Consider the following 21,927-nt stretch of genomic DNA (forward strand, 5'->3'; position numbering starts at 1 on the left):
AACGGACAAAAGATTAATCTCCAAAATATATAAACAGCTCATGCAACTCAATATTAAAAAAACAACCCAATCCAAAAATGGGCAGAAGACCTAAATAGACATTTCTCCAAAGAAGACATACAGATGGCCAAGAAGCACATGAAAAGCTGCTCAACATCACTAATTATTAGAGAAATGCAAATCAAAACTACAATGAGGTATCACCTCACACCACTTAGAATGGGCATCATCAGAAAATCTACAAACAACAAATGCTGGAGAGGGTGTGGAGAAAAGGGAGCCCTCTTGCACTGTTGGTGGGAATATAAATTGATATAGCCACTATGGAGAACAGTATGGAGGTTCCTTAAAAAACTAAAAATAGAATTACCATATGACCCATCAATCCCACTACTGGGCATATACCCAGAGAAAACCATAATTCAAAAAGACACATGCACCCCAGTGTTCATTGCAGCACTATTTACAACAGCCAGGTCATGGAAGCAACCTAAATGCCCATAGACAGACGAATGGGTAAAGAAGATGTGGTACATATATACTATGGAATATTACTCAGCCATAAAAAGGAACGAAATTGGGTCATGTGTAGAGATGTGGATGGATCTAGAGACTGTCATACAGAGTCAAGTAAGTCAGAAAGAGAAAAACAAGTATCGTATATTAACGCGTATACGTGGAACCTAGAAAAATGGTATAGATGAACCGGTTTGCAGGGCAGAAACTGAGACACAGATGTAGAGAACAAACGTATGGACACCAAGGGGGGAAAGCCACAGGGGGGTTGGGGGGGGTGGTGTGATGAATTGGGAGATTGGGATTGACATGTATACAGTAATATGTATAAAATGGATAACTAATAAGAACCTGCTGTATAAAAAAATTAATTAAATTAAATTTTAAAAAACAACTTATAAGGAAAAAGAACATATATATATATATATATGTATATATATATATATATATATATATCTGAATCACTTTGCTGTACACCGGAAAATAACACAATTGTAAATCAACTATACTTCAATTAAAAAAAAAATTCCCCTCTATTATCCAATCCACTATATTTACAGTTTTCCCGCCTGACCCCAGTAGTCATGTGAGTTTGTGCCCCAGTTCTAGGATGTTCAAGAAGGTATACTAACTACACTGGTTGATAGAATCAGACTTCCTGGGCTTCAATACAGACTCCCACAACTTAGCTTCAGTTTTCTCATCTGTAAAGTGGGGACAACAGCAGTATTTACCTACCTCACAGGACTGAGTTAATTAATGTAAAATATTTAAGACAGTGTCTGAGGGACTGCCCTGGTGGCACAGTGGTTAATAATCTGTCTACCAATGCAGGGGACACAGGTTCGATCCTTGGTCCAGGAAGATCCCACATGTCGTGGAGCTACTGAGCCCGCGCGCCTAGAGCCGGTGCTCCGCAGCAAGAGAAGCCACCGCAACGAGAAGCCCGAGCACCACAACGAAGAGTAGCCCCCACTCGCCGCAACTAGAGAAAGCCCGCGCAGCAGCAACAAAGACCCAACGCAGCCAAAACAAAAAACAGTGCTTGCAGTTTTAGCAAAAGGAAATACAATGGCCCCAAAGCCCGGGACCATGTCTATCTTATTTACCATTGAATCCTAGTGGCCAGCACTGAGCTGGGAACAAAAGAGACATCAATAAATATTTTTTTAATAAATTAATTGGAGGAGGGAGGAGGAGTCCTAACAATATAATAGTATTTAGAGCAAAGAACTGACAGACGTGTTCCACTCTCTATAGTAGAGACACAACTGTGTTATATGAAGAATACTTGAAGCAACTGAGGATGCGAAACTGGATTAGAGCGGGGTGAGGAACAGGTTGGGTGGATGTCATTCTCAGATCTTCTGCCATCCTGGGAAAGACAGTGTAGGTTTCTCATAGCCTCACTGGGGAAAATCAGGACGAGGAGGTGGCAATAAAAAACTGAACTTGGCTTTTTAAGGAAAAGAACATGCAACTCCACGAGGTGCCGTGAAGCCACTACGGTGACTTCCCCGGGTGCGCAAATGCTGCGTGATCGCCAGGCCCAGATGCGGAAGCAGGAATTCTACTACAACCCTTTAGATTAACGCGTCGCTTGGTAAGAGTTTGGCGGGAACAGGAGGAGGCCGTACAAAGGAAGTGATGTACGGTGTCACGGGGGTGGGATTACACGGCCTGAGATGCGTTAGTTATTTTTTTGAGACACCGTCCTATCACAGCGTCCCTCAGCCTCACTTCCGCTTGCGTAGTCTATTTTGCCCTTAGTAACGATGGCCGCAGAGGCTTCCGACCCTCCCGGGAGCAGAGTGCGCATTTTCAGGAACGCGGCTGGAGAAGACGGGAAAAGGCGTAAGATTCGTGAGCACTGATTGGCTGAAGCGAGAAGAGTTCTGGCTGCTGACTGGCTCCGTCTTTCGCGGGAAGGAGTTTGTGGCTCCTGCGAAAAGTAGATATAGCGGAGCGGCCGCCGCAGCGTTCGGAGGCGGTTAGGGGAACCCACCAGGCCGGAACCTTCTGGAACTCTTTCCTGAGGGAATCGTGACGAAGATGTGGACCAGTAATGATGAGTGGGGCGGATTATGAGACTCGCAAGAAGGATTTAGCAAGGGGCTGGGTGGGAGAGGCCTGTGGCGGCGGGGGTGGGGGAGGGGCGGGGGCCGGCCGCGGGGGCGTGCGGGGTCGGGGGAAGGTTAGGGAGACGCTGGAAGTGGCTAGGGTGAAGTCTGGGGGGTCCTGTGGATTTTTCAGAGGCTTGGAGGGCGGAACAGGTATTAATACCGCTGTTGTTTAAAACCAGGTGGATTTGAAAGCTATAGCAGTTCCTCTTTTGGGGGAGCCGGAGGCTACACACAGTCCCCTGGGGGCTTTGGATCACCGACACCTTCCCAGGCCGAAAAGAAATCTGTAGGTTGAAAGCGTACTTCGTTTTATCTTATACTGTCCGGAAGCTACTGACTCATCTGTGAGAGAAAATTTATGCGATGGAGGAAGGATGTTAAACTTGAGCTGATAACGATAATTGTCAATTATTATCTTACCGAATCTTATAATTGAGTGCTGTAATTTTGAAAAATGAAATTCCCCTAATTTTGCATCCATTGTTTCCTTGGCTTTATTTTGAAATTTACTAATAGAACTAATGAATCAACCTTGTGGGAAAAGTGAACTTGTTTGTAGAGCCTAGCTTACATTCTTCATGTATTGGAAGTCGTTTTTAAATGAAATGTAATGAGGTGCTCTAATGCGGTGGAAAGAACATGGTCTTTGAAGTCTAGTGGATCTATGATCCACCATTGCTCTGACACTCCTTGCAGGGTATCATTGGACAAATGATACCTTCTTGGAAATCTGTTTGGCACCTACTAAATGGGATTAATAACATACCTTACAAGGTTGTTGTGAGACTTAATATTATGATATATATAATTACACCTGCCCCAGAGTTGCTTTCAGTAAATAGTCGCAGAGAGTATTATTAAAAAGAACCTGAGCATTGGAGCCAGAATACATGGTGTCCAGAATCAACTTTGCCTTTTAACTGGTGGTGTGAGTTTAGCGAAGCAGCTTGCACCGTTGGTTTTGGTGGCCCTTGATTTTTCTCATCTGATAATAGTACTAGTACTACTCATGTCCCAGGGTGGTTCTGAGAATTGATAAATGAGGTAATGTATAGGAAAGTGATCTGTAAAAAGCTGTCCAAATGCTTGTTATTCACTCTTTCAGAAATGAGTTTCAATTTAATAGCTGCTGTTGATTTCATCCTTTAAAAAATACAGGATTTGGTGTTAAGACTCAGTATTAGTAGGTTCTGTGTTTTATGTCCAGGTTGATCAGCTTTTACCTAAACTGTTAATCCACAAGGATGTGTCAGTGGGAAAAAATCCATTGATAATTCCCATACATTTGGGCATTGCTTTATATTTTCCATATGATTATTTTATATAATCCTGTGAGTTATTTATTATTTACTGCATTGCACAACAGAGACTCAGGGAGATTAAGGGACACCTGAGCTTGCATAGCTAGTTAGACAGTCCACACATGATGCTGCACAAATCCAAAATCTGATGAGCACCTTCTGTCTATTGTAATTTTCTTTTTCCCAGGAAGACCAGAGGGGACTCCAAGTCCTCTAACTTTGTCTTCCTTGAGGCTGTAAAGGAAAAAACAAAAGATAGATCATTGGTTCTCATCTTTTCTCCTTTATCTTAACTATTTTTCTTCATTCTGGTTGTTAGAATTCTTAATCTCAGTATCCCTACCTGGGGCTGTGTATTAAGATTGCTTTTCGGAGAACAATGATGGTTATAAACTGGAGTTTCAAACCCAGGTCTTTTTATGTTTAAATCTAGTGCCTTTTCCACAGTAAATTAGATAAACACTCTATCTAAAATGTTTCCTGTCGACTATAAACCTGTTATATTTGATTGAATCATGTGAAATTTCTAACACTGACCGTATTTTGCCTTTAAAAATGGTGGTTTTTTTATAGTACTGTCAGAGTAGCCAGTGGTTCATAGTCAGCTAGAAAAGAATTTTTTTGAAATTAAACACATCAGTACTTGTGCTGACACCCTCTCTGTGAATCTGTTTGGAACAAACTGGAAACTCTTTGTGATCAGTTCCTGGCACATAATAGGTGCTCATTAAAAAACAAGAACTCGCTGTGATTTGAGATGAATTTGAAGGTATTTACTAACACCTCAATAATTACCCATCTGTAACTTTTTTCCCTGAGGAGTAATAATACTTATTGAATACCTACTACATGTGGAGCTTGGGATTAGCATTTTCATATACATTATATATTTCATTTACAACTCAAAAGGTAGATATCCTTATTTTATAGAATAGGTGGTGGTGTGTCCAGGGCTGTGGAGCTGGGATTTGAACACAGGTCTATAGGACTTTCTGGCTCCAAAGCCAATATTCTTGCTGCTGTTACCACAGTAGCTCTTAGTTTTCTTATGCTGAAGATACAGCGAAAATCTCAGGTGTGATAGGTGAAAACAATATAGTAGATTATGAGAGCTAAATCCTGGGACCTCAGCAAATTTTAAATATATAAATACTAATATAGCATATAACTTCACTTATAAAATACTATGAAGTAAAATTGAAAAACACAGTTGATTCCTTTACATCCTTGTTAAAAGCTATTGCAGATATAAAGAGTGAGGAACAATAGCTGACCTAATAATTCCTAATGTTTATTGAGTGCTTACAGTGTGCCAGTTATTCTAGGTACTTCACCATATATTTAATTTTCATAATGATTTTTAATGATTTTATTATTCCTAGTTTTATAGATGAGGAAACTGAGGTACAGATGAATAGAGAAATGTGACCAAGAGCACACTGCTCCTGAGTGGTAGAGCCATCATCTTTACCCTCAAGCTTGGCTGCTGCCTGTTGTGACATGTGTGCTGGTAGTTGGCTGGGCTTACTTTCTACCATCCTGGCAATACTCACCATTCAAAATTATGCTTCAGCAAAGTGAAATGTTGCTAGTATCATGGACCTTCAGGGATAAGCTTCAACTGCTAAATCCATGAAGACCAAGAGTCTACTATGTTCAGTCTTACATGTGGAACAGTTACTGGGTTACATCCTGTTGATCTCCAACAGGAAGAACCGTAATCTTTAATCCACCATGCTTTTTCCATCTTGTACATGGTCCCTCTAAGAGTCTATGAGAGTGCATGTTTGCCCTCAGCCTATAATGCATATTCCTTACCCACTATTTTTTCACTGTCAAAATTCTTGTGCTTCAGGGTCCAGCCTAAATGCTCCCTCTTCTTGAAAGTGCCAAAAATATTTCCGAGATCCTACATAGAGCATCTCATTCTATAGTGTATCAAGATCAGGCTCGTTATTTACATTTTTACCTCCCCTAAGTTAGGAGTATGTTGAAGGCAAATCCTATTCCATTTTACTCATCTTTATGTCCCCCAAACAACCTCTGCCCAGCGGTAGGCAAAAATAAGAATTTATGCTGGTGTTAGGCTGCTTCTGGATGTGATTTGGGTGTCCTCTTCTGCCCATCACCTCCTGCCCCTTTCCTTTAAGATGTCCAGTGTGGCCAAGCCCTTATCCCATTTTCCCCATACTCACATTTGATTGTCAGAACATCTATCCTAAAGGTATACCTCTAACTTTCTGTTATATTTTATCATGAGAGTTAGAACAATTCCAATGTTCTGTCTCTGCTGGCCATCTCTCAAACCCCTTCTGAGTACCATCTCATCTGTGATAAAAAACCAGCTCCTAAAGGTGGGGTTTCCTTTTAAAAGTCTGTTCCAGAAGCAGGTCATCTTCCTTATGCTGTTTGCACTCTGGCCTACTCATTTTGGTGATCCCTAGTACTGCACAAACTTATCCATTCGTCAGGAGCTTTGGAGTCAGACAAGCCTGGGTTTGAAATCTAAAGTGTGGCATTTGTTAGCTATATAACCTCGGCGTTCATCTCTGTGAAGTAGGGATAATGAGGTGCATTTTGAAGATTCAATGTTATAATATATGTAAAGTGCTTGGCACATAGCAGGTGCTAAATGAACAGTAGTTATTATTTTCTTAATTGAATGTATGCATACTTTTTTTTCAGAGGGCCCGAGCTCAGCATATTGTACCCTGTACCATATCTCAGCTGCTTTCTGCTACTCTGGTTGATGAAGTGTTCAAAATTGGAAATGTTGAGATTTCACAGGTAAGTAAAAATAATTTGTGGAAGAGTCACTTAATCATAGGAATGAAGAATGAGATAAAACTAACATCATTTAAAAATACATAGGGGACTTCCCTGGTGGCGCAGTGGTTAAGAATCCGCCTCAATGCAGGGGACACGGGTTCGAGCCCTGGTCTGAGAAGATCCCACATGCTGTGGAGCAGCTAAGCCTGTGCGCCACAACTACTGAGCCTGCGCTCTAGAGCCCGCGAGCCACAACTACTGAAGCCCGTGCGCCTAGAGCCCATGCTCCGCAACGAGAGAAGCCACTGCAATGAGAAGCCCGCGCACTGCAACAAAGAGTAGCCCCTGCTCACTGCAACTAGAGAGAGCCTGCGCACAGCAACGAAGACCCGATGCAGCCTAAAATAAATAAATAAATAAATAAATTTATGAAAAAAAATACATAGGGACTTCCCTGGTGGTCCAGTGGTTAAGATTCCACGCTCCCAATGCAGGGGGCCCAGGTTCAATCCCTGGTCAGGGAACTAGATCCTGCATGCCGCAACTAAGAACATACATGCCACAACTAAAGATCCTGCATGCTGCAACAAAGATCCCACGTGCCACAACTAAGACCCAGTGCAGCCAAATAAATAAATAAATAAATATTTTTAAAAAAATACATAAGTGTTGCTTTGGTTTCCAAGAAAACCAAATTTTTTTTTCTTCTGGTCTAGGTCACTATTGTGGGGATAATCAGAAATGCAGAGAAGGCTGCAACCAACATTGTTTACAAAATAGATGACATGACGGCTGCACCCATGGATGTTCGCCAGTGGGTTGACACAGATGTAAGTAGTTGTTTTTGAATCAGGGTGGGGTTACTTCGGGACTTTGGAGATGTTGAACTTTTTTAGTCTTACTTTTTAAAGGCGGATCTTATTATAAAAATAAAACATAAGCAAGACATCGAAGGCAGAAACCCTAACATGAAAGACCAATACATTTGATGTCATAAAAAATTTTAAATCTTTTAAACTTCCCAAAATACTATAAACAAAGGGCAGGTAACAGGACACACTAGAACGTAAACTCTGTGAGAACAAGGATTTTTATGTTGGCACTGTATCCCTAGCACCTAGAACAGTGCCAGTTACATAGTGGGCCCTGAGTAAATATTTAAATTAGTGGGAAAATTTTTTGCAAAATATTACAAACATTTTAAATTTTCGATTATTGAAAGTTCTTACAAAGCAAAAAGGAAAAAGCAACCACACCTTAGGAAAATGGGCAAAGAAATGCACAAGTAATTCATAATAGATGAAATACAAATTGCAACACCAATAAGAAAAGCAAGTTTACTAAACATTAAGATACCATTTTAACTTATTAAATTGGCAAAGGAGAAAAGAGAATGGCAATGTCCACTTCTATTGAGAGCAGTAGGCGCTTAATTTATGGAGTGATTTGTCACTGTTTGGGGAAGTGGATACCATCCTACCTTGATGTTATGAGTATCACCTTTCTCAAAAATCAGCCAATGATCAAAATCATCACAGAAATGTTGACCTAGCACTCCACTGCCAGAAATTTACATTAAGGAATAATTAAAGATACACGCAAAGATTCAGTTGTAAGATTGTTGATCATCACATTATTTATAATAATGGAAAACTAAAAGGAATCTCAATGTTAGCAATAGGATATTATTAATTAAATCATGGTATATTTTTTTAAATACTGCAAATGATGTAGAAATGTATGTATTGTCACAAAGGAGTGTTTACCATAAATTGTTGAGAGGAAAAGAGCATGTTAAAGGTAGTATGCATGGTGTGGCCCCATTTTTGCAGAGCAACATGTATATGAGTGTGTGTATAAACATGGAGAAAATAGACGTAAAGAAAATATATTCTTTTTACCCTTTTTATTTTTTTAAATTATTTTATTTATTTTTTAAGATTTATTTATTTATTTATTTATTTGGCTGTGTTGGGTCTTTGTTGCTGTGCGCGGGCTTTATCTAGTTGCGGCGAGCGGGGGCTGCTCTTTGTTGTGATGCGCAGGTTTCTCATGTCGTGGCTTCTCTTGTTGCAGAGCACGGGCTCTAGGCACGCGGGATTCAGTAGCTGTGGCATGTGGGCTCAGTAGTTGTGGCTCATGGGCTCTAGAGCACAGGCTCAGTAGTTGTGGTGCACGGGCTTAGTGGCTCCGCAGCATGTGGGATCTTCCTGGGCCAGGGATCGAACCTGTGTCACCTACATTGGCAGGCAGATTCTTAACCACTATGCCACCAGGGAAGCCCCCTTTTTATTTTTTAATTGGGCAGAAGGCCTCTTGGTTTTTTAATGTTGTTTTTAAAATACATTCCTTATAGAACATTTGGATAATGCATACTTTGTATGCTATTTTCACTTCAAAAACCACAAGTCGTTTGTGAAGAATTAACTTGATAGTTATGCATTCTTTATTTTTTGCACCTCAGAAAAATACAGGAGAATTCATTCAACAGTTATTATTGGAGTACTGATTCTGAACCAGACTGCTTGGTTCCAGGTAGACAAAGAATGCAAAAGACACAGTCCCTGCCATCGAGGGGGAAGGTAGTTACTAGAGATGCCTAATACTGCATGCTCATGCAAAATGTATGGTGCTCACTTATAAACATTTAAAGATCCCCTGAAACCCCACATCCCAAAGATGACTACTGTTACAACACATTTTGGGAAATACCCTTTCAGACGTTTCTCTCTGCATATCTGTACATTTATGAGATGTATGCTTACAGTTTTACCTAAAGGATAATATGATATGCAACTGCTCTGTAATCTGCTCTTTTCGCTCAAAACTACGTAGTGGAACTGATTTCTTAATGTCAATAAATACAGATTTACATCATCAATTTTGGTGACTGCCTATTCCATCATAAGGATATATCACCCCTTACTTATAGACCCAGTCAGGAAACATTTAGCTTATTTCCATCGTTTGTTATTATAGACAATGCAGCGGTGAGTATCTTTGTGTACATGTCTGCATGATTGAGATAATCTCCTTAAGATTAATTTAAACTAGGTTTTCTGGAGGACATACACATATTACATGTTCCTACTTTCTTTTTTGGTTAATCTTACATTTACGTTTTTACATTTTTTATTCCCTTCCATAAAGGTACCAATTTACTTTGTGCATGAGAGTTCTCCGTTAGTTCTCCACACCCTAACTGTAGGTTTTATGAGTGTTAAATTTTTGTATCATAGTTTAAAAATAGTCTTGTCATTGAGAATTTTCTCACTTTTTATGTGTGATTCTTTGGTTTTAGTGAGATTGGATTTTTTTTTTTAACTTTATTCAATATTAATTTGTGGGGGGATTTATAGTTGTCTAAGTCCTTTGATTCCCCAGGAGTGTTTGGTTATTTATTTTTGTTTGCAAGAGCCTGAAAAATAGTAACCTCTTATCATAATTATATGATTTCTCTAGTTTGTCTTTTGACTTTGAAAAGCTTTTCCTCGTTTCAGATTATTTTTCAATTCATGTTTCCTTCTATAATTTCTGTGGTTTCTTTTTATATCTCTATATATGATTAAGTCTTTTTATAATTAAATGATGTATTTTGGTAAAAGGAGAGAAGTATAGATCCAGCTTTACTTTTTGCAAGTGTTTGTTTGTTTTTAATTTTTATTGCAGTATAGTTGATTTACAATGTTGTGTTAGTTCCAAGTTGTTTTAAAATGTTCTTTGAGAGAATACAAAGTTTTATCTGTGGTATAGATACAGCTATGTAAAATAATAGGTAGAGTGAAATGCAAATAGTTGATAATCTCCAGATAATGGGAATTGGGGTGTTTTTTATTTTTAAACACATAGATTCTATATTCTAGTTTTTTTATCGTCATGTATTTTATAATCAAAAAGAACTTTGAGTCAGCTTATGTATTTTTCTTATAAATAATAGGTACATAGTCTAGAAAACCCAAAAAGAAATATTAAAATCATTTATAATTATCCAAGTTAACTTTTGTTAACGTTTTGATGTATATGTTTCCCCATGTGGGAAATAAGCTTTTTTCCATGAGTCACAGCAGGTCTTTCCAGACAATGAATAGTATTCTGCATTATCATTTGCAACAGTATAAACTAACCCATTATACGAATGTGCACCTTTTGTTGGATATGTAGGTTGTTTAAAATGTTTTAGTATTCAAAACTATGCTGTGATGAATACTCTTAAAGCGAAATCTTTTTTTTTTTGAATTTTTGAATTTTATTTTATTTTTTTATATAGCAGGTTCTTATTAGTTATCCATTTTATACACATCAGTGTATACATGTCAATCCCAATCGCCCAATTCATCACACCACCACCCCCACCCCCCGCCACTTTCCCCCCTTGGTGTCCATATGTTTGTTGTCTATATCTGTGTCTCAATTTCTGCCCTGCAAACCGGTTCATCTGTACCATTTTTCTAGGTTCCACATATACGCGTTAATATCTACATCTCTACACATGACCCAATTTCGTTCCTTTTTATGGCTGAGTAATATTCCATTGTATATATGTACCACATCTTCTTTATCCATTCGTCTGTCTGTGGGCATTTAGGTTGCTTGCATGACCTGGCTATTGTAAATAGTGCTGCAATGAACATTGGGGTGCATGTGTCTTTGAATTATGGTCTTCTCAGGGTATATGCCCAGTAGTGGGATTGCTGGGTCATATGGTAATTCTATTTTTAGTTTTTTAAGGAACTTCCGTACTGTTCTCCATAGTGGCTGTATCACTTTACATTCCAACCAATAGTGCAAGAGGGTTCCCTTTTCTCCACACCCTCTCCAGCATTTGTTGTTTGTAGATTTTCTTATGATGCCCATTCTAACTGGTGTGAAGTGATGCCTCATTGTAGTTTTGATTTGCATTTCTCTAATAATTAGTGATGTTGAGCAGCTTTTCATGTGCTTCTTGGCCATCTGTATGTCATCTTTGGAGAAATGTCTATTTAGGTCTTCTGCCCATTTTTTGATTGGGTTGTTTGTTCTTTTAATATCAAGCTGCATGACCTGTTTATATATTTTGGAGATTAATCCTTTGTCCGTTGATTCATTTGCAAATATTTTCTCCCATTCTGAGGGTTGTCTTTTCGTCTTGTTTGTAGTTTCCTTTGCTTTGCAAAAGCTTTTAAGTTTCATTAGGTCCCATTTGTTTATTTTTGTTTTTATTTCCATAACTCTAGGAGGTGGATCAAAAAAGATCTTGCTGTGATTTATGTCAAAGAGAGTTCTTGCTATGTTTTCCTCTAAGAGTTTTATAGTGTCTGGCTTTACATTTAGGTCTTTAATCCATTTTGAGTTTATTTTTGTGTATGGTGTTAGGGAGTATTCTAATTTCATTCTTTTACATGAAGCTGTGCAGTTTTCCCAGCACCACTTATTGAAGTGACTGTCTTTCCTCTATTGTATATCCTTGTCTCCTTTGTCATAGATTAGTTGACCATATTAAAGCTAAATCTTAATACATGTTCTTTATTTTCTTAAATTTCTAAAAGTAAAGTTGCTATGCCAATAAGTATGTCCACCAGAAAGTTGTGTGCCTAAGAGCACTGAATGAGAGTCCCATAATTGTTTGCTTGTTGTTTGATGTGCATAACATAGAACTTGGATATTTTTATTCTAATTCCTGGTTTTATTTTTAAAAAATTAAATTCTAAAAGGCAGGGCAAACTAGGTAGTGCTACATTAGGATCCTTTAGCTCTTACTTTGTAACTTTCTCTTTCTGTACATAATTTAGAAATTTTGAAGAGGCTTTCACCAGCATCACTAAAACCTAAGTGGTGTGTTTGTATTTTTTCTGTTTAGGATGCCAGCAGTGAAAACACTGTGGTTCCTCCAGAAACATATGTGAAAGTGGCTGGTCATCTGAGATCTTTTCAGGTAAAGTCAGGAAAAAAACAACAGTTAAAATGTATCTGCATGAAGCAGTTTCTGGGGTCATGCCTAAGTTTAGGATACTTAAGACTTAGTAAGTCTATATTTAATGGGAGTTATATTGAAGTTATTTCATTATTTTCTTCTTCAAAAGGAATAATGGGTTTCCTCAATATAAAACAAACAGAAAGGTAGAGAAAGAACAAGATCTCAGCCTACAGTTGCCATCTGTGCCATTCATTAGGTGTAGAAGGCGGACACTGGATTTGGAGACTAGACTCTGGTTGTATAACCTTGGGAAAGTCATTGAACATCTCTGTGCTAGTTTTGTTCTTTTGACTATATTTCATTGACTGTATTTGGATTAACTCTGAGTTAAAAATTTTCAGTATATAACACATTTTCCTCATTTAGTAAAATACTATAACCAAGAAAAGAACCACAATGTTTTGACCTGAAATTGACTTGAATGTGCTCATTCTTTGTTCACATTTCTCTCTTTATTTTAATAGAACAAGAAAAGTCTGGTAGCCTTTAAGATCATGCCCCTGGAGGATATGAATGAGTTCACCACACATATTCTGGAAGTAGTCAATGCACACATGATGCTGAGCAAGTCCAACAGCCAGGTGAGCAGCTTCATTCTCGTCGTTTTTTCTCTTCCCTGAAAAAACATAAACCGCTTCTGTGCTCTGGCTTTGATTTCCTTGACATTTTGAAGATTGAGCCACAAGAAAGGCATCATTCAGTCCTCAGAAAAAATTTTCTCCATGAGCTTTGCTGTGTTACTTTATTCCTGATGAAACACTTTCCTCTCAAAATTACAAGTTCCTCTAACCCCAGTGGCTTGGATGGGTGAAGCCAAGACAAGCTTCAAGTGTAGACACATAATTATCGGCTGAGCTCTTAGCTTCAGGATTTTCAGTCCATATTCAGAGAAAAACCCCAACTAAGATAGCATTTTGCTGCTTTCCTTCCAACCTATTGGCTAAACAGGATAATTTATGCACCATTATTTTGTCCCTGCAATTATATTTCTTGCTTCATATCGAAATTTCTCAACATTTTCTGTGGTACAAATTCAATTTGGCGAGTCTATCTAGGACCACATAATGGGTTTGCTGATCTGAGTATTAGAGTGCCCTTAGATGATTCCGGTGGCAAGGTGGAGGACTGGTTACAGTAGGAGGGACTGGAGCTGTTGCATCTTGTTCTGTGCCAAGCACTTTGCTAAGCACTGGGGATACAAAGATAAATTCATTCAATTTATTGAGCCTAGTATATGCCAGTCATTATTCTAGGCCCTGGGAATATAGCAGTGAACAAGATGGGTAAAGTGTCTGCCCTCAAATTTATATTCTTGAGAGAAATGGACCATCAACAAGAAAACAAATATAATTTTAGGTAGTTATAGGTACTCTGAAATTAAGCAGAGTAGGAGAAGACAGTGATGGAGGAAATAAGAATGGTATAATTTTAAATGAGAGAAGAACATTCCAAGCAGCGGTAATAAAAAGTCAGAAGCCATGAGACTGGAACAAGCTTGGCATACTTGAGACCAGCAAGAAGGCCAGACTGTCTGGAGTGAAGCAAATGACAGGGGAGGTGGTGCAGGGATGTAGGCAAGGGAGCGAGACCCCGATCGTGTAGGGCTTTGTAGGCCATAGTATGGATTACTTTTTCCTAATTGACACTAAACCTTTAGAAGGTTTTGACTAGGGAAGTGATGTGGTCTGATTTACCTTTTCAAAAACTCACTTCAGCTGCTGTGTGGAGAGTAGACTATGAGGCACCAGCAATAGCAACAGAAGTAATTCTGGGGAATGGTAGCAGCAGCTGGGTAAGAAGTGGTTGGATTCTAATACATTTCGAAGGTAGAGCTGACAGGACTTTTTGGTTTAGATACAGGATATAAAGAAAAGAGAGGGTTCAAAAATAACTCCTAGGTTTGGGGCTTGAGTAACTAGATGAAGCTAGCAGGTTTGAAGGGTAAAATCCAGAGTTCTGTTCTGGACTTAGCAAATGCGACGTGTCGGACACCCAAATGGAGACCAGAATGGATGGTTGACTGTATAAGGCTGGGACTCAAAGGAGAGGTCAGGGGTAGAGAGAGAGCGTTGGGAGTCATTGTGTGGATGGTATTTAAAGCCTCGGATGAGACGAGATATCTGGTGAGTTAAGAGGTAAGAGACCTAAGCTCTGAGACACTAACCTTTAGGAGTCTGGAGGCACAGCAGGAGCCAGAGAAAGTCAAAGAAGTTGCCAGTTGGGCAGGAGGAAAATCAGGAAATGTGATTCTGTAGAATATTCTGAAAAGAGTACTTTAAGGAGGGAGTGGAGTTCAACTGTAGAATGCTGCCTAGAAGTCGAGTAAGGTGATGAGAGAGGTCTGTCGGATTTGGAAACGTGGATCTTCAGAAGAGAGGCTTCAGCAGCGGATAGGGGAAATGTGGGTTAAAAAGAATGGGACTGGGTAGAAAGTTTAGGGTGTTTATTTTATGACTGTACTTCATAACCTATACATATGTATCAAATGTTCTATGATAAAAATGGTTTTAAAGTGAGGATGGGTGGAAGCTGTGAGTATAGACAGTTATATTGAGGAGTAAATAAAATAATCCTTTCCCTCAAAGAGTTTGCCTTAAGCGTTGAGGGTTCAGATCACTTAAGCAGTGAAAGCAGTGAGGAGTGGCAACTGCAGGGTGCTGTGGAACCACAGAGAAGAGTTTCCTGTCCTGACCTGGACATCAAGAAGGGCCTCCTGGAGGAGGTGATGCCTAAACCAAGTCTTAAAATACACATACGGGAGCAGGGGCGCACCTGAAGCAGAACATGAGGTCATTTCAGCAGAGGTATCCCGGGAAGAAATAGCGTTCAGTTCAGTATTACTGGATCATAAAATAGGACTTCTGTTTCACCAGCAAGCAATGTGAAGGCATCTAGCTTGAAAACAAGAGACCATGACTGAATTTTGGTATTTTTTTTTTAATGACCTCGAAGCATTGGCATTTAATGAACTTTTTTTTTTTTTTTTTTTTTTGTCTGCGTTGGGTCTTCCTTGCTGTGCGCGGGCTTTCTCTAGTTGCGGCGAGCGAGGGCTACTCTTCGTTGCGGTGCGTGGGCTTCTCACTGTGGTGGCTTCTCTTGTTGCGGAGCACAGGCTCTAGGCGCGCGGGCTTCAGTAGTTGTGGCACAGGTGCACTAGAGCGCAGGCTCAGTAGCTGTGGCCCGCGGGCTTAGTTGCTCTGCGGCATGTGGGATCTTCCCGGACCAGGGCTCAAACCCGTGTCCCCTGCACTGGCAGGTGGATTCTTAACCACTGCGCCACCAGGGAAGTCCTAATGAACGTTTGTTGAATGAATGAGTCTCTTGACTGCATGGGATTTCACTGATGAGCTTCCACAATGCTCTTTTACCTGTAATGAGTACTTAACATATTTAATCTTTTGTCATCTTTATTCAGTTCAATAAATTAAACATTGACTGAGCACCTGCTGCCCACCAGGCACTGTGCAAAGCTGAAGGGGCTTATGGGGGAAAGTGACAGGCAAACAGTGTGATGGCTACTATGAGAGGGAATGGGCCTAATGCTGTGAGAGCCAAGAAGGAAGAACACAACTAACTTTGGCCTGGGGTATGTCAGGGAAGTCTTCACAAAGGCAGTGACAACTAAGTTGGGCTTTGAAGCATGAGAAGTGTTTCCCAGGCAGCTGAGGGGAGGGGCATTCCAGACACGGAATAACGTGTCAGAGGCATGTGTGTGACTGGCAAGAATTCCCTGTGTTGAAAGGGGGTGGTCAAGAATAAAATACAGACTTTGATGTCTAGTTGTGGTAGGTCTTGAATGTCCGGGAGTTTTATATTATTTTCACAAGCAGGGGGAGCCAGCTGAAAGCTTTTAGGTGGAGGAGAGACATGATCAGAAGTTATTACTTGGAGCAGTGAGGAGGATTGGTTGGAGTAGGAGAGACTTGCAGCTGAGACACCAGTCAGGAGACCAGGGGTGATGAGGACCAATTCGAACCGCTGAACGTTGTATTAATGGGCTGTGGTGACAGATGGGGGGAGGTGAGCGAGTGGAGACTCAAAGATGGCCGAGGTCTACAGCACTGGGCTTGGACTTACTAATAGAAATGGAATATACCAGGGCAAGCAGGTTTGGGGAGGAAAGTAGTGAACTTTATTTTGAAGTGCGTGAGATAGCTAAGTGGAAGTCTTCAGTAGATGGTTGGGAACAAGGATTTGTGGCCTCGGAGGAGGTCTGGGATGAAATCCTGGGGGAACTATCAGCTTTTTGGAAGACAGGTAGACAAAGAGGCTGAGAAGGGATACTGAGAAGGTATAGTTTGAAACTTAATTGGAGAACCAGAAGAATATGGTGTCAGGAAGCCTAGGGAGGGGTACATTTCAAGAAGGGTGTGGTCAGCAGTGTCTGCTTCTGAGAGGTCAAGTGTTATGAGGACTGAAAGGGATTACTGGCTGTGTTGGTTGATAAGCATTGGTAAGTTTGGTGAGAACAGTTTCAGAGGTATATTTGGAGAGAATCCAAATAGTGCTGGGAAATGTAAACAGTGACTATAATCTATTATTTTTTAAAAGTTTGGTGGTAAAAAAGAAGAAAAGAGAGGGTGATGAGAACTATGTCTCCTTTTCTCTCCTTGTAATGCTTCATGCCTAGTTGACGCTCAGTAAATGCTTGCATGATTGAAGCACCAGAGATAGATACCACTATAGCAGATCCTAGATACCACTATAGCAGATCCCAGTAATTTTCTTCTCAGTGCTATTTTTCCTCTGGTTCCTGTCACATCACAAAAGAAAAGGAGGATCCAGGAAGTACCTTTCTCTCTGTTTGATATGATATGCTTCAGAGAATGACTTTACCTTCCGATGAAATACTCATTAGATAATAGCTGTCCTTTCCAAGGGAAGCAATTGTTATTGGGAAAACTCTGCTTAGGGAATTCCCTGGCAGTCCAGTGGTTAGGAATCTAACCACGCTTTCACATGGCCTGGGTTCAATCCCTGGTCAGGGAACTAAGATCCCACAAGCCGTGTGGCGCAGCCAAAAAAAAAAAAAAAAAAACTCTGCTTAAATTGTTTTTTGTAAACTACTTATTAAGCTATTTAAAAGAGCAAGGACTGTGTTTAAATTGGTGAATTTACTAATGTTGTAAACTTATTTCTTAATTCAGCCCTCAGCAGGGAGAGCATCTATCAGCAATCCAGGAATGGGTGAAGCTGGGAACTTTGGTGGGAATAGCTTCATGCCAACAAATGGCCTCACTGTGGCCCAGAACCAGGTAAACAGCTGAGTGGCTCCAGACATGCAAGACACAGACAGTTGTAAATTATGTTACTTCCTTAATGGTGCTAAGTACCCGACTCATTTCTTTCCTATAAAGGGATTCTGGCTTACACAGGGGAGCTGATTCAAAGTAGTTGCTAAAATCTTTCTGATTTGAATCTTCAGGTACTGAATTTGATTAAGGCTTGCCCAAGGCCTGAAGGATTGAACTTTCAGGATCTCAAGAATCAGCTCCAACACATGACCGTAGCCTCAATCAAGTGAGTATTTGGTTTCTGTGAACTAGGGCTCCAGAATTGTACCCATTTCCCCTCACCAGGATTTCCCGGTAATGAGAAGTAAGTTTAAAAAATTAAAAAAAAAACTGTTGACTAACAAAAGGGAAGTTGTTCAGTCATGGAAGAATAGAAAAAGGACTCACAAAGATGGTGCTGCCTGTCACTTCACTCATTCATTTTTCATTCAGCAAATACTAAGTCCCATTATGTGGAAGGGATGTAATTTTGAGCAAAAATTGACCAGATACCTCTTGTGGAATTTAGTCTGGAGGAATGAGATCCTGAGCTCCTGGTCCTCAGGTGTGCATTTGCACGGCGTTACTGTCCCCACTGTGGAGAGTGTTCCTCAGGCTATCTGGACCTGAAGCCATTAGACAGTCCTTCCAACATCCTTGTCCTGATAACCTGTTAGAGAAGCAGCTTCCTGATTCCAATGAACTAATCAAACAAACTGAGTATTATGGTGTTTGTGATAGTTGTTACTATCAATCAGTTGATATTCTAGGTCTCGATAGAAAAGAATACTCAGGTCTGATTCCATTTCCTGTCCTATAAGATGAGGATAATAATTCCTATCTTAGAGTTTCTGTGATGGTGAGGTGCAGAATGTCTGTCACGATAGTAGGTGCTCTATAAATTGTTACTCTTATTAAATATGTTACTGACACTGACCCTGAGGGCCTTTAAGGATCTGAAGGTGTCATACCATTTCTAGAAAGACCTTTCCTTTCCTTCTTGCAACTTGATTTCCCGGAGGGGAATGAGAGGGTCAGTGGATGAGTGAGGAGCTATTTTTTTTTATATAGCTGTTTATACTAGGAGACATTATATGCAACTGGAACTATAGCTTTAGATCCTGGTTTCAGTTTGCTTAGACTGGTATTTAAGTGAGGTCCTGTTTTCTTTGCTTTACACAGCTTGGGAGAGGCATCCAAGGCAGCCCTAAAGCCTTTGTCTCCATGGATTACCTCAGTTTTGTAATTTTACTGGTGTTTCTCCCTGCAAGAGCCTTCCGTGAGCAAAATGGCCATGAATTCTTCTCAGCTAAGATAGAAAGTAGGGAAATGAGTGAAGTTTACATATTCGGCCATATCCAAAAGGCAGTTTCCTTTCTTCTGCATTTGGTTTTTTCTTTCTTTCTAGGCAAGCTGTGGATTTTCTAAGCAACGAGGGACACATCTATTCCACTGTGGATGATGATCATTTTAAATCCACAGACGCAGAATAACTGGATCTAATTGGGTACCCGAGATATTTTCCAGCTGGACTTTTTATGCAATCTCTTGTCTCCAGCTGTGCATATATTTGGCAGGTTGACTTCTAGGAAGCAGGTTTCATCTATAAAAGGTTTCAATTGACTCCTTTTGAAACTTACTACTGTTCTGTGTTTTTGAAGCTCAGAGGGATATGGGCAACTGACAGGGATGTAAACCAGGGCGGAATTTCTTAAAGAAGTTACAAATTAGTTACAATATCAGGATAAATGGAATTGGAAGAGGGATGCTACCAAGAGGGTTGGGCGGTATTACTGAAATAATACGCAGGAGTTTTTATTGCTAAATTGTTTCCTGTTAAGAGTAGGACGAGGGCCTGTCAGCAGAGAGCTAGCCACGAAGCCCACTAACCTCTGCCTGTTTTTGTTCCCCACTTTGGTTATGTGTTGTTACTTTCAGAATTGCACTTTCTTTCACCTTGTCATAATTGCTGCCCAAAGTGTGTTTTTATAAGCATGGGGTTCTAGAATGGTGGTTTCATGGGGCAGAGAGTAAGATATGTATTTTGTACAAAATAAGTACATTCATATGTTTAATAAAATAGTTCTATTGCAGTAGCTTGTAAAAATGTTCTTATTTTTTTACACTGTAATAATTAATACTTTATCATCTCAGCTAATTCTGAGATAAGTTAATGAGGTGTAACATGCAAATAAAAGTTCTATAACTGTTTTAACTGTGTTTCTAAATGAGATCTACCAGCAGCTGTGTGGAGAAGGCTCCACCCCCTTGGTTTCTGACAGTGAACAACAATGTGGTTGTTATTTTCTGTACATGCAGGATAGTTCCCATCTGGGGAGCTGTGCAGATGCTTAAAAGTCAGTCAACCAGTATGTTCATTTGCAAGTATGTCCATTCTTGATTGTTTCCTAAAAGAAAGAACAATGGCTAAAAACAGGTTTAAAAAAGCATATACATTTGAATATGGAATGCATGATAGGATACTTTTATGGGTGGTGGACTTCTCTTTCTAGTTACCATGCTAATGCCCTCAAATGGGCAAGGGGGCAATAGCAGTGGTTCTGGGTGGAAGTCACTTTTTCTTTTGATTTTGAATTCGATGATTTAGCAATCAAAAACTACTTACTCATTAATTCAGCGAGTGTTTATTGAATACCTACTGTGTCAACCCATTGGTCAGCTACTAGGAATATAAAGCAAAATAAGAGATTGGTGTCCCAGCACTTGCTGATTCAGCATTCCCAGTAACACAGAGTAGCTACTCAGGGATACTGAATTCCCTGCCACCTTGGCAGTGACACGGTCTCACAGGAGCTCTGTGGATCCTGAGCACTACGGAGGCCCGTGGGGCTGAGCAGAGGTAGGCCACTGCTCAGCAGAGTGAACCGCCAGCCTCTGTGGAGCTTCTACCTGCTCAAGCCAGGGGAACTTGCATTTTGGATATTTGTGGTCACCTGGGATGTCAGGTATACAGTGTTCTCTTGGTACATTGTTGAGACAGCAGGAACAGCACTGTGACCCAAGTTCTCAGAAATCCCCAGTGTCACAGCCAAGCCATGAGTCCAGCCTAGTCTCAGGAAGATCTCTTTAGGTGTACAGGTGGGAGATGAGGCTCCTTGGGAAATAGTGTTACTTTATTGGATTTAACTAGAGAAAAGCCAGTAAGAATTAGTGTCCGATGTGAGTTAATAGATTTGTTTGTTTTTTTTTTAATTTGTTTTTTAAAATGCTGTTGAGGGAAATTCAAAACTCTTGATAAATTTTTGAGCATGCATCCCCAGGTTATATTCATTTATTTAGCAGTTATTTACTTCTGTTACTATATTAGTTTGTTATATATATTACAAAACACTCAAAATTAGAAATGAAAAAGGATATTAAAAATAAATATGAAAGGATGTACCAATACAGTTGACCCTTGAACATCACGGTTTGAGCTGTGCCGGTCCACTTATACGCGGATTTTTTCCAATAAACACATACTACACGGTCTGCAGTTGGTTGAATCTGCAGGTGCGGAGGGCCAACTGTAAAGTTGTATGTGGATTTTTTGACCGTGTGGGGGGTCAACTGTAATTCTCTGTTTCCCAGTCAGTCATCTTGTGTGCTCACTTTGGAGACCACTGCTTCGGGGAATCTCTAGTCCCATTATAATTCCCTCCCCACCACCCAGCGGTTTATTCCAGAGGTAAAGAAGACAAAAGCACCCTGAGGGTGGTATCTGCCTTTGGTCCATTCCCTTCCTACCCTCACTGCTCTAGTAAGACATTCACAATTGTGGTTTTCAAACATGTTTTCCTTTGAAGCCCAGCTTTCCCTGCTATGAAATTGCTGCCTTTCTCCTCATGGTAGCATTTGGCCACTCCGAAATCCCCTTTTGTGGGAAATGGTGGCCCTCTCCTCTGCCCCGCTTTTGTGATCTTGCTCAATTTGGCGCCAGGATTAACTGCAAACATGAAAGTGAAACTGTTGACATTTGCATGAGGTCGTGA

At 40.1% G+C, this 21,927-nt stretch overlaps 1 protein-coding gene across 3 annotated transcripts; it reads left to right on the top strand.

The window, feature by feature from the left end:
- The first annotated feature begins 2,388 nt into the window (after window positions 1-2,388).
- Window positions 2,389-20,028, top strand: RPA2 (replication protein A2). Of its 3 annotated transcripts, XM_082348689.1 has the most exons (9): window positions 2,389-2,578; window positions 2,819-2,925; window positions 6,626-6,727; window positions 7,426-7,539; window positions 12,546-12,620; window positions 13,127-13,243; window positions 17,810-17,917; window positions 18,088-18,182; window positions 19,344-20,028. In XM_082348689.1, exons 1-9 carry the CDS (start codon window positions 2,569-2,571, stop codon window positions 19,426-19,428), a joined length of 813 nt encoding a protein of 270 aa, XP_082204815.1. In that variant the 5' UTR covers window positions 2,389-2,568; the 3' UTR covers window positions 19,429-20,028. The 3 variants fall into 3 exon arrangements, with proteins under 3 accessions (XP_082204815.1, XP_082204816.1, XP_082204817.1); XM_082348690.1 differs by lacking the exon at window positions 12,546-12,620; XM_082348691.1 differs by lacking the exon at window positions 7,426-7,539.
- Window positions 20,029-21,927: the final 1,899 nt, after the last annotated feature.

This window comes from Balaenoptera borealis (assembly GCF_965194805.1).
Source record: "Balaenoptera borealis genome assembly, chromosome: 1".
NCBI lineage: Eukaryota > Metazoa > Chordata > Mammalia > Artiodactyla > Balaenopteridae > Balaenoptera > Balaenoptera borealis.

Excerpts from the sequence above, each read along its gene's own strand:
- RPA2 (XM_082348689.1), top strand. Across the intron at positions 12,621-13,126 it reads GTCATCTGAGATCTTTTCAG|AACAAGAAAAGTCTGGTAGC; the intron begins GTAAAGTCAGGA and ends TTATTTTAATAG. Across the intron at positions 13,244-17,809 it reads TGAGCAAGTCCAACAGCCAG|CCCTCAGCAGGGAGAGCATC; the intron begins GTGAGCAGCTTC and ends TTCTTAATTCAG.